We start from the raw sequence: 24,513 nt of genomic DNA, 5'->3' as shown, positions 1-24,513 counted from the left end.
CTGCACTGTTTCTATGGCTTCCACATCCTTCCAGTAGTGAGGCGACCATAACTGAGCACAGTACTCCAAGTGGGGTCTGACCAGGGTTCTATATAGCTGCAACATTACACAGTACACCTTCTTAACCACAGAGTCAACCTGCGCAGCTGCTTTGAGCATCCTATGGACGTGGACCCCAAGGTCCCTCTGATCCTCCACACAGCCAAGAGTCTTACTATTAATACTATATCTGCCATCATATTTGACCTACCAAAATGAACCACTTCACAGTTATCTGGGTTGAACTCTTGTCTGCCACTTCTCAGCCCAGTTTTGCATTCCATCAATGTCCCACTGTAACCTCTGACAGTCCTCGACACTATCCACAACACCTCCAACCTTTGTGTCATTAGCAGACTTACTAACCCATCCCTTCACTGACTCATCCAGGTCATTTATAAAAATCACGAAGATTAGGGGTCCCAGAACAGATTCCTGAGGCACACCACTGGTGACTGACCTCCATGCAGAATATGACCCATCTACAACCACCCTTTGCCTTCTGTGGGCAAGCTAGTTCTGGATCCACGAAGCAATGTCCCATTGGACCCCATGCCTCTTTACTTTCTCATTAAGCCTTGCATGGGGTACCTTATCAAATGCCTTGCTGAAATCCATATACACTACATCTACTGCTCTTCCTTCATCAATGTGTTTAGTCACATCCTCAAAAAATTCAATCAGTCACAACCTGCTTTTTACAAAGACATGCTGACTACTCCTAATTATATTATACCTCTCCAAATCTTCATAAATCCTGCCTCTCAGGATCTTCTCAATCAACTTACCAACCACTGAGGTAAGACTCACTTGTCTATAATTTCCTGGACTATCTCTACTCCCTTTCTTGAATAAAGGAACAATATCTGCAACCCTCCAATCCTCCAGAATCTCTCCCATCCCCATTGATGATGCAAAGATCATTGCCAGAGGCTCATCAATCTCCTCCCTCGCCTCCCACGGTAGCCTGGGGTACATCTCATCTGGCCCCGTTGACTTACCCAACTTGATGCTTTCCAAAAGCTCCAGCACATCCTGTTTCTTAATATCTACATGCTCAAGTCATCACTACGATCACTTAAGATCCTTTTCCATAGTGAATACTGAAGTAAAGTATTAATTAAGTATCTCTGCTATTTCCTCAAGTTCCATATACACTTTCCCACTGTCACACTTGATAGGTCCTATTCTTTGAAGTCTTATCCTCTTGCTCTTCACATACTTGTAGAATGCCTTAGGGTTTTCCTTAATTCTGCCTGACAAGGTCTTCTCATAGCCCCTTCTGGCTCTCCTAATTTCCTTCTTAAGCTCCTTCCTAGTAGCCTTATAATCTTCTAGATCTCTAACATTATCTAGCTCTCTGAACCTTTTGTAAGCTTTTCTTTTCTTCTTGATTAGATTTATTGCAGCCTTTGTACACCACGGTTCCTGTACCCTGCCATAACTTCCCTGTCTCATTGGAACGTACCTATACAGAACTCTACACAAATATCCCCATCTAGTTACCACATTTCTTCCGTACTTTTCCCTGAGAACATCTGTTTCCAAATTAAGCCTCCTATTTCTTGCATGATAGCCTCACAATTCCCCTTTCTCCAATTAAACGCTTTCCTAACTCGTCTGTTCCTATCTCTCACCAATACTATTGTAAAGGAGATAGAATTATGATCACTATCTCCAAAATGCTCTCCCACTGAGAGATCTGACACCTGATCAGGTTCATTTCCAATACCAAATCAAGTACAGCCTCTCCTCTTGTAGGCTTATCTACATACTGTGTCAAGAAACCTTCATGAACACATCTAACAAACTCCATCCCAGCTAATCCCCTCCTAGTGAGATGCCAATCGATATTTGGGGAATTAAAATCTCCCATCATGACAACTTGTTATTATTACATCTTTCCAGGATTGTTTCCCTATCTGCTCCTCGATATCCCTGTTACTATTGGCGGCCTATAAAAAGCACCTAGTAAAGTTATTGACCCTTTCCTGTTCCTAACCTGCACCCACAGAGACTCAGTAGACAATCCCTCCACGGTGTCCACCTTTTCTGCAGCCATGACACTATCTCTGATCGACAATGCCACGCCCCCACCTCTTTTGCCTCCCACCCTGTCCTTCCTGAAACATCTAAAACCCAGCACTTGAAGTAACTATTCCAATCACTGAGCCATCCAAGTCTCTGTAATGGCCACCAGTTCATATCTCCAAGTACTGATCCACACTCGAAGCTCATCCGCTTTGTTCACAACACTCCTTCCGTTAAAATAGACACATCTCAAGCCTTTAGTCTGAGCACGTCCCTTCTCTATCACCTGCCTATCCTCCCTCTCACACTGTCTACAAGCTTTCTCTATTTGTGAGCCAACCTCCTCTTCCCCAGTCTCTTCAGTTCGGTTCCCATCCCCCAACAATTCTAGTTTAAACTCTCCCCAGCAGCCTTAGCAAACCTCCCCACCAGGATATTGGTCCCCCTGGGATTCAAGTGCTTTTTGTACAGGTCACAGCTGCCCCAAAAGAGGTCCTAATGATCCAGAAATCTGAATCTTTGCCCCAGGCTCCAATCCCTCAGCCATGCATTTATCCTCCACCTCATTCTATTCCTATTCTCACTGTCACGTGGTACAGGCAGTAATCCTGAGATTACTACCTTTGCGGTCCTGCTTCTCAACTTCCTTCTTATACTACCTGTAGGCTTTTTTCAGGATATCTTCCCTTTTCCTACCTATGACATTGGTACCAGTATGTACCATGACTTCTGGCTGTTCTCCCTCCCACCGCAGGATATCTTGGACATGATCTGAAACATCCTGGACCCTGGCACCTGGGAGGCAAACTACCAGCCGAGTTTCTTTCCTGCATCCACAGAATCACCTGTCTGACCCCCTAACTATAGAGTCCCCTATCACTACTGCCTTCATGTTCCTTTCCTACCCTTCTGAGCCACAGGGCCAGACTCTGTGCCAGAGGCACAGCCACTGTTGCTTACCCCAGGTAGGCTGTTCCTCCCCCAATAGCGCTCAAACAGGAGTACTTATTGTCAAGGGGTACAGCCCCAGGGGTACTCTCTAGTACCTGACTCTTCCCCTTCCCCCGCCTGACTGTGACCCACTTGTCTGTCTCCTGTGGCCCCGGTGTGACCACCTGCCTGTAAATCCTCTCTATCACCTCCTCGCTCTTTCCTGACCAGACGAAGATCATCAAGCTGCATCTTCAATTCCCTAACTCGGTCCCTCAGGTGCTGCAACTCGATACACCTGGTGCAGATATTGCCATCCGGGAGACTGGGAGACTCCAGGACCCCACACATCTGACACCGAGCACAGAACACCGGCCTCACACACATACTTCCTACCTCGCCTCGTCCCATTATCGCCTAAGCCCGTTGAGCCAAAGCCCTATCTCTTTGCTGCCTCTCAATCCGCGGCCTGCATCGACACTGCCGGCTGGATATGGCTGCCTTCTTTCTCAATCTTTCGCGCTCTACTTACTGACGTCACGCGCCTGCGCAGTCTCGCCTCTCTTTAACCCAAGTAGTAAAAAGCTCCCTTCACTCCGAAAAACCAGCAGTTCACTCACAGCCTTCTTGCTCCGAATGTGAAGACCATTCCCCTCAGTCAATGAATAATGTCAATATCAGAAGATCACGTGAATCAGGCTCAATGCACAAAGACTTAGAAAACACAGCTTAATTTTCACCAGTTAGAATAGACCAGTGTTCTATATATTTAGGTGTGAGATTAGTATTGGCACACAGCTGCAGTATCCTTCCTGTTTTCCAGTTACTTGAAAATCCCACATGGTTCTCTTCTAGGAAACTACGAGCTGGTTAGCTTGTTGCTGAGTAGAGGTGCAGACCCTTTACTGAATGTATTCGACACAAATGGGATGACATCGGTGCTGCACGAGAACATGAACTGCTTTAGCCATGCAGCTGCCCATGGACACAGGTAACCACAGTGCTACTGGTGAATGAATAGATCAGCATAGCTTGATGGATCACACTGTGTGAAATATTACACTGTTCTGCATTTTAAATTTCTTTTCTTAACTACACCTTACAGGTGACAAAAAGGAGTCAAGCATTAATTAATGCACAAATAACACAGTAGAGAAATCACACAAATAAATTAATAGGATCTGCAGTTCATCTGTACAGTTGTCAATTAATGCTGTGGTAGTTTCAGTTTAATATTAGTAAGACAAACTCAGAAGACTTTAGATCTGAGTCCTGGTGTGGGGTTTTGACCTGAAATACCAACAATTCCTTTCCTCCCGCAGATGCTACTCGACCTTCTGAGTTCCTCCAACAGACTGTTTGTTGCCCCAGGTTCCAGTGTCTGAGAAATACTGTATCTCAGAAAACTTTATTTTCTTTGCTAGTGGAGTATGTGATGCAAAATAAGGAACTGGACCATCAAATCACACTTAACGCAGTAGGTGGGAAAATGTGTGAGAAGCAGGACTACATTCATACCAAGTTGCTCATTAACTTCAAGATGAATGGAAAATTAAGGAAATCATGCTGTCAGTACCAGGAAAAGAAAAAAAAATGTTTTGGATGAAACCTTTCTGGTGGATCAGAGTAGAAATGCTTATTAAGAAAAAGCAACAGACCAGAAGCTGGGAATCTGAAGTAACAACAAAAAATAATGCACACTCCTAGCAGGAGTTGATCAGCATCTGTGGAAAGAGAAAGAGTTAACATGTCAGATCAAGACCCTTCATCGGACAGAGAAGAGAGAAAGCAGTTAGTTTAAGGTTGTAGAGCGGGAGGGGAAGAGTGGAAAGGAAAAGGGGAGTAACTCCGAAAAGGCTGACATGCTGATTCTCTTTAAATAAAGGCATCTGTGTGTTGGAGAGCGAATATCTCTCGTATTTCCCTTGTCCATTCTGTCCTGCTGCCACCCCTTGTGCAACATAAAACTTTTCATACATCTCTCAATCTGAAGGGTCTGTGGCCTGAAATATGCCTGGCCCACTGTTTCCAGCCATTTCAATTTTTCTTTCACATGTTGATTCTGTGCAATTCCAGCATGTTTGTTATCAGCGGGAAATGTTTGCATTGCAGATTTTATGTTCATGAAAACAACCGCACAATTTATTGGATTTATAAATTTGTAGGACTAGTATCCAGTACAAGAATCTATTTTACTTATAAAGCAGATTAGCTTTGGTACTGGCAGGATCTCAATTAAGTTTTGTTTTTGTTTTTTTTTTGCTAAATCTTGGATTAAAAAGTCATTTAAAAACATCATTTTTGCTTGCTTTAATAAATAAGTCTTGCTGTTGTTTCTCATGGCCCAGGAATGTGCTGCGCAAGTTGCTTACACCACCCCAGGCCCCGAAAACTGATGTCCTTTCGCTGGAGGAAATTTTAGCAGAGGGAGTGGAAAGTGATATCTCAAACACTGGAAGTATAAATGAAGGACAAGTAAAACTTTGCAAAGCCAGAATGAAGGCTTTACAAGAAGCTATGTACTACAGTGCTGAACATGGCTACCTTGATGTCACCATGGAGCTGAGGAACCTCGGTAGGATACTGGACATCTTTTTGACCACCTGTTGTGAAAATACAGTTTTATATGATTCTCAAGTAATTTCCAAAATGACTGTTCAGTTCAAGAGAGTAAATCTCAAAATGCTTTCTCCCTCAAAGGTTAGCTTGTATCCGTTACTGTTATATGTTCACACTTCCCTTTATGGATCACTGGAAACAATCGCCGAGAATGATCCCGGTGATTTGTTTTTCCTCAAGTCCAGTTACAATACAGATTCCAGACTAAATTGGAATTAATGGTCTCAACTTGACTAAAGATTGAACTTGATTCTTCCTAGTCTTTATCTGCCGGCACCTAAGAAAAACAAAATGCTTTTTGCAGCTAAGAAATAAAAAGATGAAATGGAGAAGGGGAATGGGATAAACACTTAAAAAGAAAAATCACTGGAAGGCGATGAGGAGAGGCTGGGAAGTTCAGTTGCTCCTGTGTACAGATGGATGGCCTAACTGGCATTCTTCCATTCCCTGCTCTTCTGGTGATTAGACAAGACATGAGGAAAACTCCCATTCTCATGGAGTAATCTCCTGGGACACTGTTTCAATCCACCTTCATAGGTTAACAGTGCCTCACGTTAACAAAAAAAAACACAAAACCATCTATTCTGCAGAAGGCTGATGTCAACCTAGGCCACATGGTGAGGTCTCTGGAATAAATCAGTGACAGTAAATGTTTTAAATTTCTATCATTTTGAAATGGTTTGATCCTGTTATGTTGTACATTGAATTGCAGTTAACTTTCAAACGTTCAGAATATCAGTATTTTTAAGGATTAGATTTCATCTTTCATTTTGTTCTTTACGTAGGTGTCCCCTGGAAACTACATATGTGGATAGAATCTCTCAGGACCTCATACCATCAGAGCAGATATCCTGTGATGCAGTATGTGTTACGGGAATTCATTACGATCAAAGAGGAGGACTACAATGAGGAGCTGATTCAAGAGGGACTTCCACTGATGTTTGACATTCTTAGGGTTAGCAAGGTAGAATGCATTTTTATTGCAATATTCCATTAAAAATAATAAGGCATCCAAGGATTCCATGAAGTAGTATACACAGAACTCATCTCATCACTAATTAGATCTTTCCAGAGTAGAGAATATGTGGCTGTATTGATGGAATAGGTATTAATTTCTGAAACTGGCATATTTAGCTTGGAACGTGACAATGACAAAATTTGATCACTGTTTTCCCAAGTCTTTATTCTGTGCTTTCCCCCCCCACCCTACAGAATGATGCCGTTAATCAACAGATAGCTTCAATCTTCATTCACTGTTATGGCAATGGTCCTATTCCTGGTATACCCGAGATAAAGAGAAACCCACCTGCTCGTTTAGGTATGTAATTGCTGCTGAGGATTTTGGGTGGCGACGAATAGGGTTTTAGGTTCTCCTGCTTCGTAGCTCAATTTTTCACCCTTGCTTTCTGAGCAGACAAAGTAATCCGGATGAGAAATGGGTGAAGTGAGAACAATTTAAAATGAAGCCCACGATTGTCGACAATGATGATGTTGTCCTCACTTTGGTGCGCGTACACCTTCCAAATGCGATCCCTGTATGGTCATTGGAAATGAGATTGAAGGATATTTTCCCAAATGTTTTGAGGGCCGCCGTGATGAACAATGAATCCCCAACTGGCCCCCTTGACCTTCTGATTTGAACCAGCGAGGCACTACAGCCTGAAACTGTAACATCTAAGAACTGGCATTATTTCTTTAAATGACAACCCAGCAATGCATTGATAATGAATTCATCAGAATAACCACAGATGTCTGAGACAGTGGAACATATTAACTGATGCATCCTTGGGGAAATTTCCAGCTTTATCAGATCATTCTCATTGAGCAAAACCTTTTACTTCAGAATGGAATGCAGTTGAACTAAGTGGTTTATGAGAAAACATTCTTCCCATCCCTTTCACACCCCTCCTTATTACAATGGAATGTGGCCTAAAATCCACATCCCTCATAAATTCCCACTAATTGATATTTAGTAATCGGTATTTCCTTTTGTGCCTTGCTTCCCATGATGTCCTTTGCATGACATGCAATCGCCACAATCAAATTTTATTGAACATTTTTCTTAATTGTCTAAACATTCTTTCTTCATTACTTTCCAGATCCTCGTTTTCTGAACAATAAGGACATGTCAGATTTAACATTCTTGGTAGAAGGAAAGCCATTTTATGCACATAAAGTTCTCCTAATTACTGCCTCAAACAGGTATGATAAAGCACCGCAAATAGTTTTGTTTCTGTTTTTAGCCTCGGCTGCTGCATCTCACCCCCAAACACTGGGAATGCTAAACCATCAGTATGGGTCAATGAAATGTCATCTTGAGGGTAAAGCAATAGATGCTGTTTATATGGGTTTTAACAAGGCTTTTGACAAGGTTCTGGTCAGGTTGGTCCAGAAAGTCAGGGCATAAAGGATACAAACCTAAAGCTGGCTTGGTGATAGGAAGCAGAGAATAGTGGTGGATGAGCATTTCTGTAACAAGTAGTCTGCTATAAAGATCATTGTTGGGGCCTTTTTCTGTTTGTAAAATATATATGACTTGGGTATGATTAGTAAGTTTTCAGACAATATGAAACTGATGGAGTGAAAGACAGCCAAAACGATTGTCTAGGCATACAGAAGAACTTAGATCAGCTGTAACGCTGAATGGGGTTTAGTCCATACAAGTGTGAGGGTTTGCACTTTGGGAAGTCGAGTTCTGGAAGGGAGGTGAAGTCAGTCTGGATGGCTGACCAGAAGAGCCTGTCCCTCTGCTGCATGCTTTACTGACCCGGTGCTCCCTTTCACAGTGCAGTACAGGGTCTCTTGTGCAGCATCTTCACCCGAATTATTAATGTAGAAATAAAACATCACAATGTTAACATTTGCAATTAACACTAGAATGGGACAGTTCTGTCTTTAGAACAACAGCTTTGTCCATAGTCCAAGAAGAAATTAAAATTTCCTTGGTATTATTTTAGGTTATAAGTGAGTAAGCAGCCATTAGTATTGTGTATCAAAGCCTTTGTGCTGCAGCACTTGTCAATGTAAACTCATCCCAGTCAGTTTCCAGTAGTGGGAAGGCTAAGGGTAGGCATAATGATGAGATTTCTGCTCAGAATGAGCTTCCATCTGACGGCTGATGCATACTGCAATGGGAATGGAAGAAGGTGTTCAAAATCACAGAAATAATGCAATTTCTATAAGACTGTTAAACAAGAAATTCAACTCAATTCTTGCACTTCAGGTTTAAAATGCTGCTGACTAGTAAGACATCTCTGGAGAACCCACCTTGCAAGTGTATAGAGATCAGCGAAGTTAAATATCACATTTTCCAGGTACATATCTTTTTACTGCAGCACTCTGGAATTATGCTGGTGGCAATGAACTTGTGCTATAAAATTGTCCCATTCATTTTATTGTCACCTTTAAATCTTTATTTCCCAGTTTACCCTGTCTATTTTTTCTTTGCCTTCAACTTGTCCCCTGTTAAGAGACTTTGAGCTTTCCCTTCCATTCCTTTGCTTATGACTGTACTGGTCATCAGAGATTGCACAAGAAGAAGGAAGGTGGACTAAAAAGTTCTGTCGCCTCCTCTCAAAAACAATCGGTCTCAAAGCTTTTCAGAAAAATCAGGGCACAATTCAACAATTACTGAGTGAGCACGTTTGGTTCCACTCCATTACCCAGTATGCTAACTCATATTACCAATACCAAGAATGTTTACATTGAACGCTGGAAAGCCTTCAAGTTATGAATCTGTATTCCCGTTTCACTGTTTGCAAAAGGTGAACTCTGCTGCTTCATTCGCCACCATTACAGACAGGTATTGTTTATTAACATCAACTATTTAATGACAACTAAACAATTACACAGAATTTATAATAATAAGCAGTTCTTTCTGATGTGTGTAGGGTTATATGGTGCTAAAGTGCCTGTAAAATTTATCTTTTTAAAAACATCAGAAAATTATCATTTTGTTTCAAGCTGGTCTAATCTGAGCTGTCTCTTATCCCTCTAGCTGATGATGCAGTATTTATATTACGGTGATACTGACTCAATAACTTTACCCATTTCTGATGTGCTGGAGGTAAGGACACTTCACATCTATAATGATCGTTAAATACCAAAACTACTTCCATATGGAATACTCCAAACTACTTCACAGCATAATCAAAAACAGTTGTAGAGACATAATTTCTACAAGTATTATTACATAAAAACATAAGAAATAATAGCAGGAGTAAACCATCTGGCCCATCGAGCCTGCTCCGCAATTCAGTAAGATCATGGCTGATCTGACCATGGACTCATCTCCACCCACCTGAGTTTTCCCTTAATTCCCCTACTAAGCAAAAATCTATCCAACCTTGTCTTAAATATATTTACTGAGGTAGCCTCCACTGCTTCATTGGGCAGAGAATTCCATAGATTCACCACCCTCTGGGAAAAGCAGTTCCTCCTCATCTCTGTCCTAAATTTACTCCCCCGAATCTTGAGGCTATTGCCCCTCGTTCTAGTCTCACCTACCAGTGAAAACAACTTTCCTGCCTCTTTCTTATCTATCCCTTTCATAATTTTATATGTTTCTATATGATCTCCTCTCACCCTTCTGAATTCCAGCGAATATATTCCCAGGCGACTCAATCTCTCCTCATAATCTAATCCCCTCATATCTGGAATCAACCTGGTGAACCTCCTCTGCACTGCCTCCAAAGCCAGTATTATCCTTCCTCAAGAAAGGAGACCAGAACTGCAAGAAAGAAGTTTTTTCAAAGATGTAGTCTTTAAGGTCTTAAAGCACAAAGGTGGGTGGGTAGGCAGTTGCATTTTAGGTGTCAATGTCAGAGACTGTGGCCAGGGCACGCACAGGCACACATGAGAGGGATACGCACAGCAGTTCACTCTGAGAAGTGAAGGAAATAATTTATAACTCTAGTTACAGAAGTATGTCATTATCTATTTAAATACGAGAATAAGGACTGCATTCTTGAGGTATAGGGAGCCAGTTCAGGGAGAGTAAGACTTGAGATAATACTTGCATGATTTTCAGAAACCAAATCCTACACTTTGTATTTTGGGTTGAAACGTGATTTTGAGCTTCCATGAGCGATGCTCAAGAATTATGACATCATGGTATTGTAAAATTTGAAGTTAGAACTGAAATGCAGTGTAATTAACTTGAAGATGTATGATTCATTCAGGATGTGGATTCTGTTCTGGCAGGATCAATTAGGAATCATTAGCCCTTTATGGTGCTGAGTCATTGAGGGCACAGGACCCCCAACTACAACAAGCAAATTTCTCAGCCCGTTTCTGCTTTGCATGATTTAATTACTTCATGATGCAATTGTGAATGTTAGTGGAAATCAAGCTTGGACGTAAGCATACTGTACCCCTTTCCTCTAGTCTCAAAGCATTTAATGGTCTAAATAATAATGGTGGATAATAATAGCAAAATTGTGAACTGCTAAGCACAGGAGAACAAATGAAGTGCTTTCATACTCGATGAAACTCTATTTTACTCTAATCTGAGTTGGTCAGGTCACTGATCATGCTTTAAAGGGAAAGGCTTTGAATGTTTTAAAATAGCATTTGAGACTCCTCTGGTCTGAAATTCTTAGGCACCATAGCAGGCAGGAGAGTGAGATTTGGTGTAACTTGGGATACAGACTGTTTAAATGTGTATGTAATGTGAGAAGTTAATAGGGGAGCACTGGAGTTGGGAACTCTAGAGTTAACAGAGGCAGAGCCAGTCATGGAAACCTCTGGGAAGTTTTTGTGATGAAAAGCCCTGACAAAAGTAGATTACAGGTTGGTTCATAAATATTAATGGCTGTTATCAGGTGGTAAGAGCTCCTCTGCAGGAACTAATCTCAGCAGGCTATTCGCATTTTCCCTTACTGCCCTCACAACTGAAACCGAGATAGTTTCAACAAGGTGTACTGTTTGTCTTCCAGTTATGGACTTGGCAATATGAAGTATTTTTTTTAAGAAGCCCCAATGTTCTATAGAGAGAAAGCACCATGCAAATGAAACAGAACTGCTGAGTTAAAATGGCATTTCCTTGAACATATTTCAGACACATTGGGTTCCACTCTTTAATTTCCCTCCTAAACATCCCCCAACTTGACACTGGCATAACGACGGTAACACTTCTCAAGCTCTGGCCTTACTGCAATACCTCATTAGATTTTATTTGCCAATAAGATTGAAGACTGCTATGATAATACTACCCTGGATACTCTTACAATGGAAGTTTAGAGTTGCCAATGGCTTCAACCCTGGGCTGATCAGCCTTATTACATAACCCAAAGAATAAAAGTTGAGCAACACACATGAAATGCTGGTGGAACGCAGCAGGCCAGGCAGCATCTATAGGAAGAAGCACAGTTGACGTTTTGGGCCGAGACCCTTCGTCAGGACTATCGGGTCTTGACCCGAAATGTCGACTGTACTTCTTCCTATAGATGCTGCCTGGCCTGCTGCATTCCACCAGCATTTTGTTTGTGTTGCTTGAATTTCCAGCATCCACAGATTTCCTTGTGTTTGCGAATAAAAGTTGAGACTTCGTATGCTATCAGGTGCTGCAGTAACTGTTAAGTAGATTTATTAACACTCCCTTATCAAGCTAGGCAGCCCCCAACCCGGTACAAATACCAACATGCCCAGCAGAGGCCCCTGCTCTCTCCCACACCATCTCAGCTCTCTTCCCCTGGCATTTTCTAGTGCCCGATGGCTTTTGGACAATTTGTAAAAAATCTGCAGTAAAAATGCCAAAGTAGATTGACAGTATGTAGAGATATTAGAAAATGCAGAATGATACAAATCCTTTGTTGTTCCTTTCGAAGTATTTCAGCTCAGACGTTCAGCAGCTTTTCCATAGAGGGGGAAAACAAATGGGGATTAAAAGAAATTAGTGATTTGGATGAGAATGTAAGTGGCACGATTAGTAAATTTGTGGATGGATGGCAGTATCATGGACAGTGAAGAAGGCTAGCCAAGATGACAAGATTTTGTTCAACCAGGCCAGAGAGCAGAGGAGTGGCAGATGGAATTTAATTTAGATAAATGTGAGTGTTGCATTTTGGTTAGACAAACCACACTAAGACACGCATAGTAATTGGTAGGGCCCTGGGGAGTGTGGTAGAACAAAGAGCCCACACAGATACGTGAAGAAGGCATTTGGTGAGCTTTCCTTTGTCAGTCAGAATACTGAGGAGCACGGGGGCAAAGATGTAGTCAATACTAAGGTCTTTTACCAAGAGGATGGGAGTTCAGACCAAAGGGACATAGGTTTAAAGTAAGAAGGGCAAGTTTTAAAAAATAGGCAACATTTTTACACGAAGGGCAATCAGTATATTGATCAAGCTGCCAGAGGAAGAGGTAGAGAAGGTACAACTATTATATTTAAAGAGCATTTGGACAGTTACATGAATAGGAATGGTTGCCAATTTTTTTTTAATGCCATGGACCCCTACCCATTAACTGAGGGGTCTGTGGACCTCAGGTTGGGAATCCCTGGTGTAGAGGGATTTGGGCCAGAGTTAGTGCATTTGGTTGGAGCAGATGAGTTGGGCTGTATAACCTGTTTATATGCCGCATAACTCTATGACTTAATTTCATGGTGCTGATCCTCATGCAGTTCCTGGTATGTAGATGTTCTAAAGGTTGACAACACAGTGCAGTTATTAAAAGTAAATGGAATCCCAGGTTTTATAGACAGCATATGGAAGTATTTTCCACAGACAACATTTGGGATTGAGTACAGGTGAGGGAATAACTTAAGAAAGACTGTAAATGTGTCAAGATGTTGATTTTGATCCAACCACCTCTGGAATTTAAAGTAAAAGCAGCCCCATCGCTTTAGGCAGATGGAGTGGCATTGTAAAAATGCCAAGGAGGCTTACAAAGTTGCATTTTAATTGACATCTTTTACAGTTGGGATCCTTCAGCCCTGGGAGGAATACCAGAGTACTGAAAGTCCTATGCCACTCACCAAAGACCCATGATGTCACCAGCCCATCGCCCTGCTCTTGAATGCTCCCAATCTGATTGGTTACAAATCAGGTCAAAGAAGGGTGTTTCAGAATTGAAAGTCCAATGCTTGCGGGTAGACAATGTTTCCTACCCAAATTTCCTTCTCCTGCACACCAACAACCCCCACCCCCATGGAAAAAAAATGTAACTTACTGTTATTTCCAGACCATTAAAAACAAACTATACTAGCAATGTATGCAGTATTGTTATCTGGAATACTGTGTCCAATATGGGTACCATGCTTATGGAGTTGAAAGTATTTGAAGGGGTACCAAAGAGATTTACAATAATGTACACATACAAAGGAGTACCATTGTTTAAATAACTGGAAGAAGGCAGTGAAAATCAAAACCATTGCAAATGTTGAATATTCTCAGCAGTGCAGGCGGCACCTCTGGAAGGAGGAACAGATGTCATCACTTGCGGCCAGTTTTTGCTCTTTCTATTATAAGAAAGAATATAAATTATATCTTTTGGGCATGTCCCGCAATCTTGCGAAGACTTTGTCGAAAATGTCAGATCTAATGTATTAACAGCTTGGACAGTAAATAGCAAGGGCTGAGTACTTCAGCATTTACTGTTAAGCTTATGTATTCTAATTATAAGAAAGGAAAAGGCCAGCAGTGTAGTAGGGCATTAAGATTTTCAACTGCTACCCTACTGAAGTTGTAACGTGTACCAACAGACTGTTGAAAAGATGTAGTAATTAATTGAGTTTTCTTTCATTCATTTTCTAAGCTACTATCTGCGGCAAGCCTGTTCGAACTGGAAGCATTGCAGAGGCATTGCGAGATCATCTGCACCAAAATTATGAACTTAGAGAATGCAGTCATCATTTATTGCTATGCTAAGGTAAGTTCAGTCAGTTCTTTTAAAGCACTTTCCTTCAGAATCTGAATCGGCTTTATCATCTCCGGCATATGTCATGAAATTTGTTAACATACAGCAGCAGTACAATGCATCCAACTTAATCAGCAATACAAAACATGAAACATAATCAATTTGCTTGGTCACTTTTTTCTCTGTGAGCATCACCCATTAATACTTGGTGCTGCATACATTGTCTGTTTAAAGTAAAATTATTTATGTCTTTACTTTCACACCACTCCTGAAAACACTTATTTTGAGTAGCACTCACATCTAGAGTGATGAAATGCTTTGACAGGTTGCTCATGACTAGACTGAACTCCTACCTTAACAATGACCTGGACCCACTGCAACTTGACTATCATCACAATAGGTCAACGACAGACGCAATCTCAATGGCTCTTCACGTGGCTTTAGACCACCTGAACAACATAAACACCTACGTCAGGATGCAGTTCATTGACTATAACTCAGCATTTAATACCATTATTCCCACAATCCTGATTGAGAAGTTACAGAACCTGGGCCTCTGTACCTCCCTTTGCAATTGAATCCTCGACTTCCTAACCAGAAGACCACAATCTATGCAGATTGGTGATAATATCGCCTCCTCGCTGACGATCAACACTAGTGCACCTCAGGGGTGTGTGCTTACCCACTGCTCTACTCTCTATATACATGACTGTGTGGCTAGGCATAGCTCAAATACCATCTATAAATTTGCTGATGATACAACCATTGTTGATAGAATCTCAGATTAAGACGAGAGGGTGTACAGGAGTAAGATATGCCAACTAGTGGAGTGGTATCGCAGCAACAACCTTGCACTCGATGTCAGTAAGACGAAAGAGCTTATTGTGGACTTCAGGAAGGGTAAGACAAAGGAGCACATTGCAATCCTCATAGAAGGATCAGAAGTGAAGAGAGTGAACAGTTTCAAGTTCCTGGTTGTCAAGATCTCTGAGGATCTAACCTCATCCCAACATATCGATGCAGCCATAAAGAAGGCAAGACATAACTATACTTCATTAGGAGTTTGAAGAGATTTGGTATGGCAACAAAAACAGTCAAAAACTTCTATAGCTGTACCATGGAGAGCATTCTGACAGGCTGAATCACTCTCTGGTATGGGGGTGGGGAGCTACTGCACAGGACTGAAAGAAGCTGCAGAGGGTCATAAATTTAGTCAGCTCCATCTTGGGTAATAACTTACAAAGTACCCAGGACATCTTCAAGGAGAGGTGTCTCAGAAAGGCAGCATCCATTATTAAGGACCTCCAGCACCCAGGGCATGCCCTTTTCTCACTGTTACCATCAGGGAGGAGGTACAGAAGCCTGAAGGCACACACTCAGCAATTCAGGAACAGCTTCTTCCCTTCTGCCATCCAATTCCTAAAGGGACATTGAACCCATGAACACTACCTCACTTTTTAAATATATATTATTTCTGTTTTTGCACGATTTTTAATCTGTTCAATATATATATATACTGTAATTGATTTATTTATTATTTATTCTATATTATGTATTACATTGAACTGTTACTGCTAAGTCAACAAATTTCACAACACATGCCAGTGATAATAAACCTGATTCTGAGTATGGCCAAGTAAGTACTGATAACATTCCTCTGCCCAAGTACCAAATGATTGGCAGACTCTGTTAGAGGTCTCTCAACAGTATTTAATACCGTCATCAACAACCACAAGAAACCATAATCAATAATCCATAACACAATGGCAGAGCAGGGAGTTAAGATGCTAAAATCAATCAAAATGACAAATATTTGAAATTACTTTTAAGTAAGGAAGCAAACTTCAAATATCAATAGAACATCAATCAGTACAGCACAGACATAGACCCTTCAACACAAGATGTTGTGCTTAATTAGTTTAGCCAATGACACTTGATGCCTTCTGCCTGCACAAATCCATATCCCCCTATTCTCTGCACATTCGTGTGCTTTTTCAGGTATCCACCACTTACTATGCGGGGAGAAAACTTGCCACGCACATCTCTTTTGAGCTTTCCCTCCTCTCTCCCTAAATGCATGCCCACTATACACTTCCAACGCTGGGAAAAAGCTACTGCCTATCTCTTGCCTCTCAAGATTTTATAAACTTGTATCAGGTCCCACCTCGGCTTCCTCCACACCAGAGAAAATGACCCTAGTCTATTTGACTCTTGAACTCAACGTCATGACTAGTAAAAGCACCTTTTTTAAAAAAAAATCATGCTATCAATTTGTGTAGCTACTTTCGGGGAGTAGAAATTTTCTCACCAAAATCCATCTCTCCACACAAATTCTGCTAAGTGCTCTGCTATTAACTGTAAGTTTTCTTTACGTTTGATCTCTAAAGTGCAACATGACACACTAGCCCAGATTAAACTCCATCTGCCATTTCTCTAGCCATACCTGTAACTAATCTATATCCTTTGGCAATTTTTACACTATGCATGCCACCAATCTTTGTGTCATGTGCAACGTTCCTAACCCGCCCATCCACATTTTCGTTCAAGTAATCAGTGTGTGTAAATATATAAAAACCATAAGCCATAAAAGAATTAAATCATTTAGCCCATCAAGTCTGCTCTGTCTTTCATTATGGCTGATCCATTTCCATCTCAACTCCATTCCCCTGCCTTCTCCCCATAGTCTTTTACACCCTAAATTAGCAAGAATCTTTCAAGCTCTACCTTAAATACACCCAATGACTTGGCCTGTACAGCCGTCTGTGGCCATGAATTTCCGACTCATCACCCTCTAGCTAAAGAGATTCCTCATCTCCATTCTAAATGGATTCCCCTCTATTCTGAGGTTGTGCCCTCTAGTCCAAGATCTAAATTCTAGAGAAAACAGGCCCAGAGTTATCAAATGCTGCTCATAAGATAAGCCCTTCTTTCCCAGAATTATTCTTGTAAGCTTTCTTTATACCCTCTCCAATGTCAGCAATTTTTATTCTTCAACTAACAATAATCAGGATTAACAAGAAATGGCTGGTCTTGTCAATATTGCCCAGATCCTGCAAATAAATATTTAAAAAAACATATATGATCATCTGATTCATTTGGGGTTCATGTATTGCACGATTTTACAGACCAGATTTAACAATATTTTAACAGAAATTACAGTTCAATAAGTAAATAAATACCCACAAAGCATTTTCAGGGTGCCCTAAACAATGTAAGATAGTTAGTTTCATCTTGTCTGTGTGAAATCAGAAATGCTTGCTTACCTCAATTTGTTTTATTTACTTTGGTTTCCTCAGATACACAATGCATACGAGCTACTTTCTTACACTGAGAGCTATTTCCTGAAAAACTTCAGTGCACTTCTTGATCAAGAGTCTTTCAGACAGCTGATTTATGGACGCAATAGCAAACTGCAGGGCCCAGACCCTCTTCAGGCCCTGGATATAGCATTAGCCAATAGAATGCGGTCAATCTACATCACATCGAGAGTATAAAAAACCTGCCCTTCAATAAACTGGAAAAGCATTATGTACATTGAAAGATATTTTACATGGTCTAATCCTGACTGCAGCTTTCTGAGTCAGTTCTTTGGCAATGTGAAGAACTACCAAAAGAGGTAAATGTGATACACTAAAGTGAACTCTGAATTAATAATTACCAACATTTTCTTGATTTTGTTGTGGGTAATCTTAATTTTTATTCACACTGAACCTCTCTAAAACCTCAGATGCATTGAAGAAATGGTGTCAGTTTTTTCGCCTAAACTGAAAAGAAACAGATCAAAATAGATTTACCAAATCTGACCGAAATATTATTTTATATACATGCCTTTCCTTGGGTTCAAATAAGGATAAAGCAAGATAGAGTCAGAAAGAAATCTCAAACTTCTTATACATTGCAAGCTCAGTGCACAGAACTACAGGCATTTTATTTTCAGGTTGTAATTAAAAGATTGTAGTCAATGTCGTTTCTATTAGTTCGGGTAATTAATCCTTAGTTTGCATAATATGTATACGCAATTCATGGACCAGTAATGGAGAGACCAAAAATAACATTTCTAGATGAAAAGTGAAAACTTCACGAAGATGATTGAAATTAATCTGTGCACATTTTTGGGATGCATCGTTGACACTTGTCAATTTTCCTCAATATTGTAAGATAAAACATGTCAATAAACAGATTAATGGCTTTGTTATAATAAGAGTCTTACGCAAAGGTATTAATCAGTTTGTTAAAAATAATGAGGAATCTCAGTTTCTAACTCTATTCCAGCTAAGATCTTACGTGAGATTTTCTGGGTTTTATCTGAAATCATTCATTAAAGGCAGTCTTATCAATGTATTCCTTAAAGTCTATAGTTTTACTAGAAGGCATTAAGATCTTTTGACCTGTAAAGCCCATACGAAGGTTATTTGAGTCCATGATGGACTAATAAAAATCAATGATAATAATATGTACAGATTAGTGACAGCACATTAGTTTAGTTTTGCACTAGTTTAGGATAACAGCGGGTTTAGCTAATGCAGTCTCCGGTCTAAATACAAGTAACAAATGCTTTGAAGAACATTGATAATAAACTCCGCCTGAAATATAATCAGTTCTTGAAATAAAGATAGCATAAAGGTGCGTATAAATAAAACTGATTTTTAGGAAGCAGATTTAAAACAGTTTCTATATTGCCATTGAATGCAGTATTAAATATTAGCTAAATAGCTTTTAGTATACTGCAAGTTTCTTAGGTAGGCTGTGCAATAATGAAAGCAAAACCATTTGTAAATACCAACGTAAAAGGTACTTCCTAAATTGTACTGAAGGATTACTGTTAAATTCAATGGCAGCTTCAGACATTAGGGCACATTAAAAGGCATAATGAAACAATAAATATTCCAAAATCAAAATACTGTAATTCAGACAGGTGTGTGTGCAGTTTAATTACAGAATGAATAATTGAAACAGTTGTGTTCTTCACTATCTTCATTAACATATTGGTTTTAACAAAGTTAAACACCCAACGGTATTTCACGTGGGTGACTGTTGTAACAAGAGACAGGGAACAAAAAGCTTGTTTAAAGCATTACTTCAGGATTGTCCATGAAACAAAGGTGGAAAGTTCTAGAGACTTCAGAATTTGGAACTATGAAGCAGAACAATGCAAAACAAAGTTGTTTTGAGTCAAGCAGAGAAGGAAATCAAATTGAATTGCAGTTATTACAGTAGGTCACTGGGTGACAATGGTTCGTGTTTTTTTTAATTGGGAAGTTAATTATTTACTTAGTTTAATGTAGAAGTGATTAAAATATCCAACTGAAAACTGCCTAAATTTTTGTCGGGGTGGGGGAGGGTGGCAGTGGGAGTGTACAATACCCCTGAATGAAAATATTAATTTCCGACTCAATTCTGAGAAAGTAGTACCAAGGCTGGTACACTGGTGTTTTTGTACTGTTGACAAAATCTTTAAAATAAAAACTGGAGAAACAATTTTGCTTTGTTGATATGCTTAAGAACAAATTTAAATTTGCACTTTGGTCTTTATTTCCCCATAGATCAGTAAGATTTCTCACAAGAGTCTATTTATCCATAGATACACCTAAAACAGTAAAAATGGTTAAATCTGAACTCTTGCTCAAAAGTGCCATCTTCTCTACATTTTCTTTAATAAACCAAAGGAGATCCATTTGAACATTAATTACAAGCAAGATTGGAATTCTGAACAGTCAGAAACATGATTCAATATTTGGCAAACTAAATTATGAACAACTGGTTTTTAAAAATTGTATTCTATGTCCTATATGGAGGCATTTAGGAGATAAAAACATTGCACTTAACACTATGAGTTCTTCCAAAATCAAATCAATTGTAGGTAAATAATTTTCTAACTTAGAAGAGACTTCAGGGGCTGAATGGTCAACTATCAATTTTTTTAAGTACTTAATAAAAACAAGTGACCATTTAATCCATCAGGTCCAGGCTAGGTTCTGGACAGCAATCACACAAGTCTCATTACCCCCAAAACTTGTTCTCATAACATTAAACATAGGAGCAGAATTAGGCCATTTGGCCCATCCTGTTGGCTGTTCTCCCTCACCGATGCCCAACTGGTTGCGTATACTAAGGGGCAAGTTCAGTTGCCAATCTACCAGAACAGCTGGGAGACATGGGAGGAAACCCATATTATTGTCGAGAAAACCTGCAAATTCCACGTAGGACGTCAGGAGCCATGAAGTAGTTTCTCATACTGCTATACCAGAATGCCATGAGTGACCAGTAATTCACAAAAAGAAATGATCAAATGTTGCATGTAAAACGGGAATCCAGAAGAGCCTCTTAAATACATGTTTACATTTGCTGTGCTTCAGAAATTACTGCTAAACATTACTTAGTTATTTTTTTATTCAAATGGATTTCCTTGTTGTCCAATACCAAATGAAGATGATTTAGAGGTGCACAGTGGATTCCTGAAAGACATGCAAAGTTCCAAATTTGTTATATTGCTTCATTCAATGTATTATTAGTCAGCTTCAAACCACTGAATTGTTTGTAAATTCAGCTTACTAAATGTTTTTGTTTAAACCTAAACTTGCAACTGATGTTCTTGCACAACTTTAAACACTAATTTTTTTGTCAGAGAATTGTAACCTTATTGGGCAACTTCAATACTTCTCACTACTGACTACAAATTTGGTTTAAGGGAGCTGAAACTCCACCCTTCCAAATAAGTGCATATAAGTATTTTTTAATTAATTATTGAATACATCTAAGGGCTTTTTTTTTGCCTGAAGTACAGTATTCCATACTGCAATATACTGTCACTGGCCATCCGACTTTTTTAAACAGACTTATTTATTTAGAGATACATATATGATGTGGAATAGCCCTTCGAGCTGTGTGTCCCAACAACCCTGATTTAAACCTCACCTAATCACTGGACAATTTACAATGACCGGTTTGTCTTTGGACCATGGGAGGAAACAGGAACACCTGGAGAAAACCAATGCATTCTACGAGGATGATGTACAAACTCCTTAGAGGACATGGGAACTGAACTCCAACGGCCCAAGCTGTAAACTTACTTAACCTTTAATACCCAAATAATTGTAGCTTTAGGATCCTGGAAACAATAGCAATAAGAACACCTTCACAAAGATTGCAGTAATCCAAGAAGCTAGTCCATCAACACTCTAGCAGCGGTGTAACGTTCTCCTTCGGGTGTAACGAACGCCGAATTTAACGTCCGGATAAACCACAGCCAATGCAAACCAGATCGCAGTAAGATTAACCATTTACTGTTCACTCTTCACATTAACATATGGTGAAAACTGTTGATAAAACAATACAAGATTGATACAGTATTTGTTCCTTCCTTAATATCACATTTCAAGTGTAAATACTTGCAAAGGTGACTATAACTACATTACACTAAGGTGCAGTATACAGGGAGAGTTTACCTGCTCCATTGACTACTTTAAATACACTTCCATGCAAACTATCCGCGACTCTTTAACTAACGAAAGCATAAACATTATCTACCGTCGTTACTTCTAACAGGATCGGCATTAACATCTTAGTTCAATATATCGATTATCTATTAACTTACAGCGTTGCTCTCACTGTGATTTCTCATGCCTGCAAACAACTTCTGCTCAGGTGAGCCTCGTGGTAAGCCCCCACCCTCGTGCTAATTTCAAACCGGTACTTTCCCACAAGACGCGGCGAAACCGGATGTGACGTCATCGCATGCCGATATATTTTACATGCAATGAATATACTTTAAACACTCCTAATTCTAACTAGAAAATACTATTGAATGAATTACTAAGCGAAAATATTATAAACTAAATAACTGTCGTAAAGACAGCACACTCCCCGCTTGACCTTCGTAAGGTCACAATGAGCAGAGTACAAAACTTAGTCTCTTAATCAGTCATTGGGTAGAAGTAGAATAACTTCTGTAACTGGCCCTTGGTAAATTTTCACATCGCCTTGGTCGGTAGTCTTCAATTCGATCTTCCTGACATGTCCATCCCCGCTAGGGAATGTAGCAGTGATTCTGGCCGTTGGCCAGCAGTTGCGGGTGGCTTGCTTGTCCCTGAGCAGGACTAAGTCTCCAACTTGAAGATTCCTTCGGGGTTCTGTCCACTTTTGTCTCTGTTGCAACAAAGGTAGATATTTTTGTCTCCAGCGAGGCCAGAACTGATTTGCCAGAGCCTGGACTTGTCTCCATTGCTTTGTGTACAAATCCTTGTCTGAGAAGTCTCCTGGTGGAGGAGGTGCTCCTGCCTTCTGCGTAAGGAGCGTTGATGGCGAAAGTATAAAGGGGTTTTCTGGGTCAGAAGACAGGTAGGAATGATTGTGCGTTTATAATGGCTGTGACCTCTGCCATTAGGGTGCACAGTACCTCGTGGGCCAATCGGGTGCGTTGCTGCATCTCAGGTTTCCTTTTCTGGGTTTTCCGTAAAGACGTGAACCGTTTGACTGCCTGCTCTTTGTTATCTGGTGAGCGCTGGCGTGGTTCTCTGAAAGGCAATGGGGCAACCCCATTATTTGCTTCATCTCTGAAGACCTTGGTGTCTTTGGTTTTTAAAGAAATGGTATCTTGAGCTGATTGTGCAAGTTTGTTTCCGTGCTCGGTTTGAACGAAAACTGACTGACCTAGCGTCTCGTCGGTTACTTTACGCTTGGTAATGTCTTGTTGTGCTTCTTCAGGGTACACCTCAGTGAGGCAGATCTTGGAACAAGAACGGCTTGACTGAGTTTGACTGCAAACTTCTGTACAGTTCGGGCTGACAATTGTTGTCCTGGAGTGAACCTCTCCCTCCCCGCCGTCCTGTTGTGGGGGTGAAGGAGCGTTGTCGGTTCTTTCATTCTTGACTTCATCACGGAGCCGTGAGGGTAAATTTCCTTCCTCGTATGGATGTGATGCAATCGTGACTCTCTGAGGTTCCTCGTAGCTGGGGAAGTTATCGAATACGTATGGAGAGGGGAGACGAGCCTGCCAGTCTATTTGATATTGTACATAGTCGCTTGTGCGTTCCAGTCTGGTCCTTTCTAAAGTAGATCTTACTGCGGTCAGATCACGCGACCCTTCAGCTTCTTCTATGTACTTTGCTTCCGCCATGGCAGCTTCTTCTTCTCTTTCTCGCTGCAGCACTTGCAACTCTGTCGATATTTTTGCCATTTCCAACTGGGTTTCGGCTTCTTTGGCGGCCTCTTCTCTTTGTCTGGCAGCCTCTTCGGCTTCTCTGGCGGCCCTTTCTTTCTGGATTACGGCTTCTCTGGCAGCCTCTTCTCTTTGTCTGGCGGCCCTTTCTTTCTGGATTTCGGCTTCTCTGGCGGCCCTTTCTTTCTGGATTTCGGCTTCTCTGGTGGCCAGTTTCATTTTCAAAACTGCTTCTTGTCTGGCGTAACGCAGTAGCACCTTGGCGGCTTCTGCCTTTCTGGCGGCCCTTTCGGCTTCTCTGGCAGCCTTTTCGGCTTCTCTGGTGGCCAGTTTCATTTTCAAAACTGCTTCTTGTTTGGCGTAATGCAGTCGCACCTTGGCGGCTTCTGCCTTGGCTCTTGCCTGTGTGGACTTACTTGATGTCGTTCTACTGCCCTTGTCGCTGGGCGCCATCGACTTGATCCCGGATCGAGCTGACATTGCAGCACTTGGAACACCTGATAACGCCCGGGTGGGCTTACTTGATGTCGGTTTACTGCCCCTGTCGCTGGGCGGCGTCGACTTGATGCTGGATTGAGCTGACATTGCAGCACTTGAAACACCTGATAAGTCCGCTTTTTCACTGTAACGTTCTCCTTCGGGTGTAACGAACGCCGAATTTAACGTCCGGATAAACCACAGCCAATGCAAACCAGATCGCAGTAAGATTAACCATTTACTGTTCACTCTTCACATTAACATATGGTGAAAACTGTTGATAAAACAATACAAGATTGATACAGTATTTGTTCCTTCCTTAATATCACATTTCAAGTGTAAATACTTGCAAAGGTGACTATAACTACATTACACTAAGGTGCAGTATACAGGGAGAGTTTACC

General features: G+C 40.8%; 1 protein-coding gene across 2 annotated transcripts in view; it reads left to right on the top strand.

Annotated features, from left to right (window-relative positions):
• abtb2b (ankyrin repeat and BTB (POZ) domain containing 2b) overlaps positions 1–20,155 on the top strand; it is a 203,775-nt gene extending 183,620 nt beyond the window's left edge. The window contains exons 10-18 of one of the 2 annotated variants that reach the window (XM_059975950.1): positions 3,856–3,991; positions 5,349–5,575; positions 6,405–6,583; positions 6,832–6,937; positions 7,719–7,821; positions 8,843–8,933; positions 9,617–9,685; positions 14,374–14,487; positions 17,772–20,155. In XM_059975950.1, coding sequence (XP_059831933.1) covers positions 3,856–3,991; positions 5,349–5,575; positions 6,405–6,583; positions 6,832–6,937; positions 7,719–7,821; positions 8,843–8,933; positions 9,617–9,685; positions 14,374–14,487; positions 17,772–17,969 — 1,223 coding nt within the window. In that variant the 3' untranslated portion in view covers positions 17,970–20,155. The remainder of the gene's footprint in view (positions 1–3,855; positions 3,992–5,348; positions 5,576–6,404; positions 6,584–6,831; positions 6,938–7,718; positions 7,822–8,842; positions 8,934–9,616; positions 9,686–14,373; positions 14,488–17,771) is intronic. The other variant, XM_059975951.1, reaches the window with a different exon arrangement.
• Positions 20,156–24,513: the final 4,358 nt, after the last annotated feature.

This window comes from Hypanus sabinus, chromosome 7 (assembly GCF_030144855.1).
Source record: "Hypanus sabinus isolate sHypSab1 chromosome 7, sHypSab1.hap1, whole genome shotgun sequence".
Lineage (NCBI taxonomy): Eukaryota > Metazoa > Chordata > Chondrichthyes > Myliobatiformes > Dasyatidae > Hypanus > Hypanus sabinus.
Note: the sequence above shows the minus strand (reverse complement) of the source record. Positions and strands in the feature narration are given on the sequence as shown.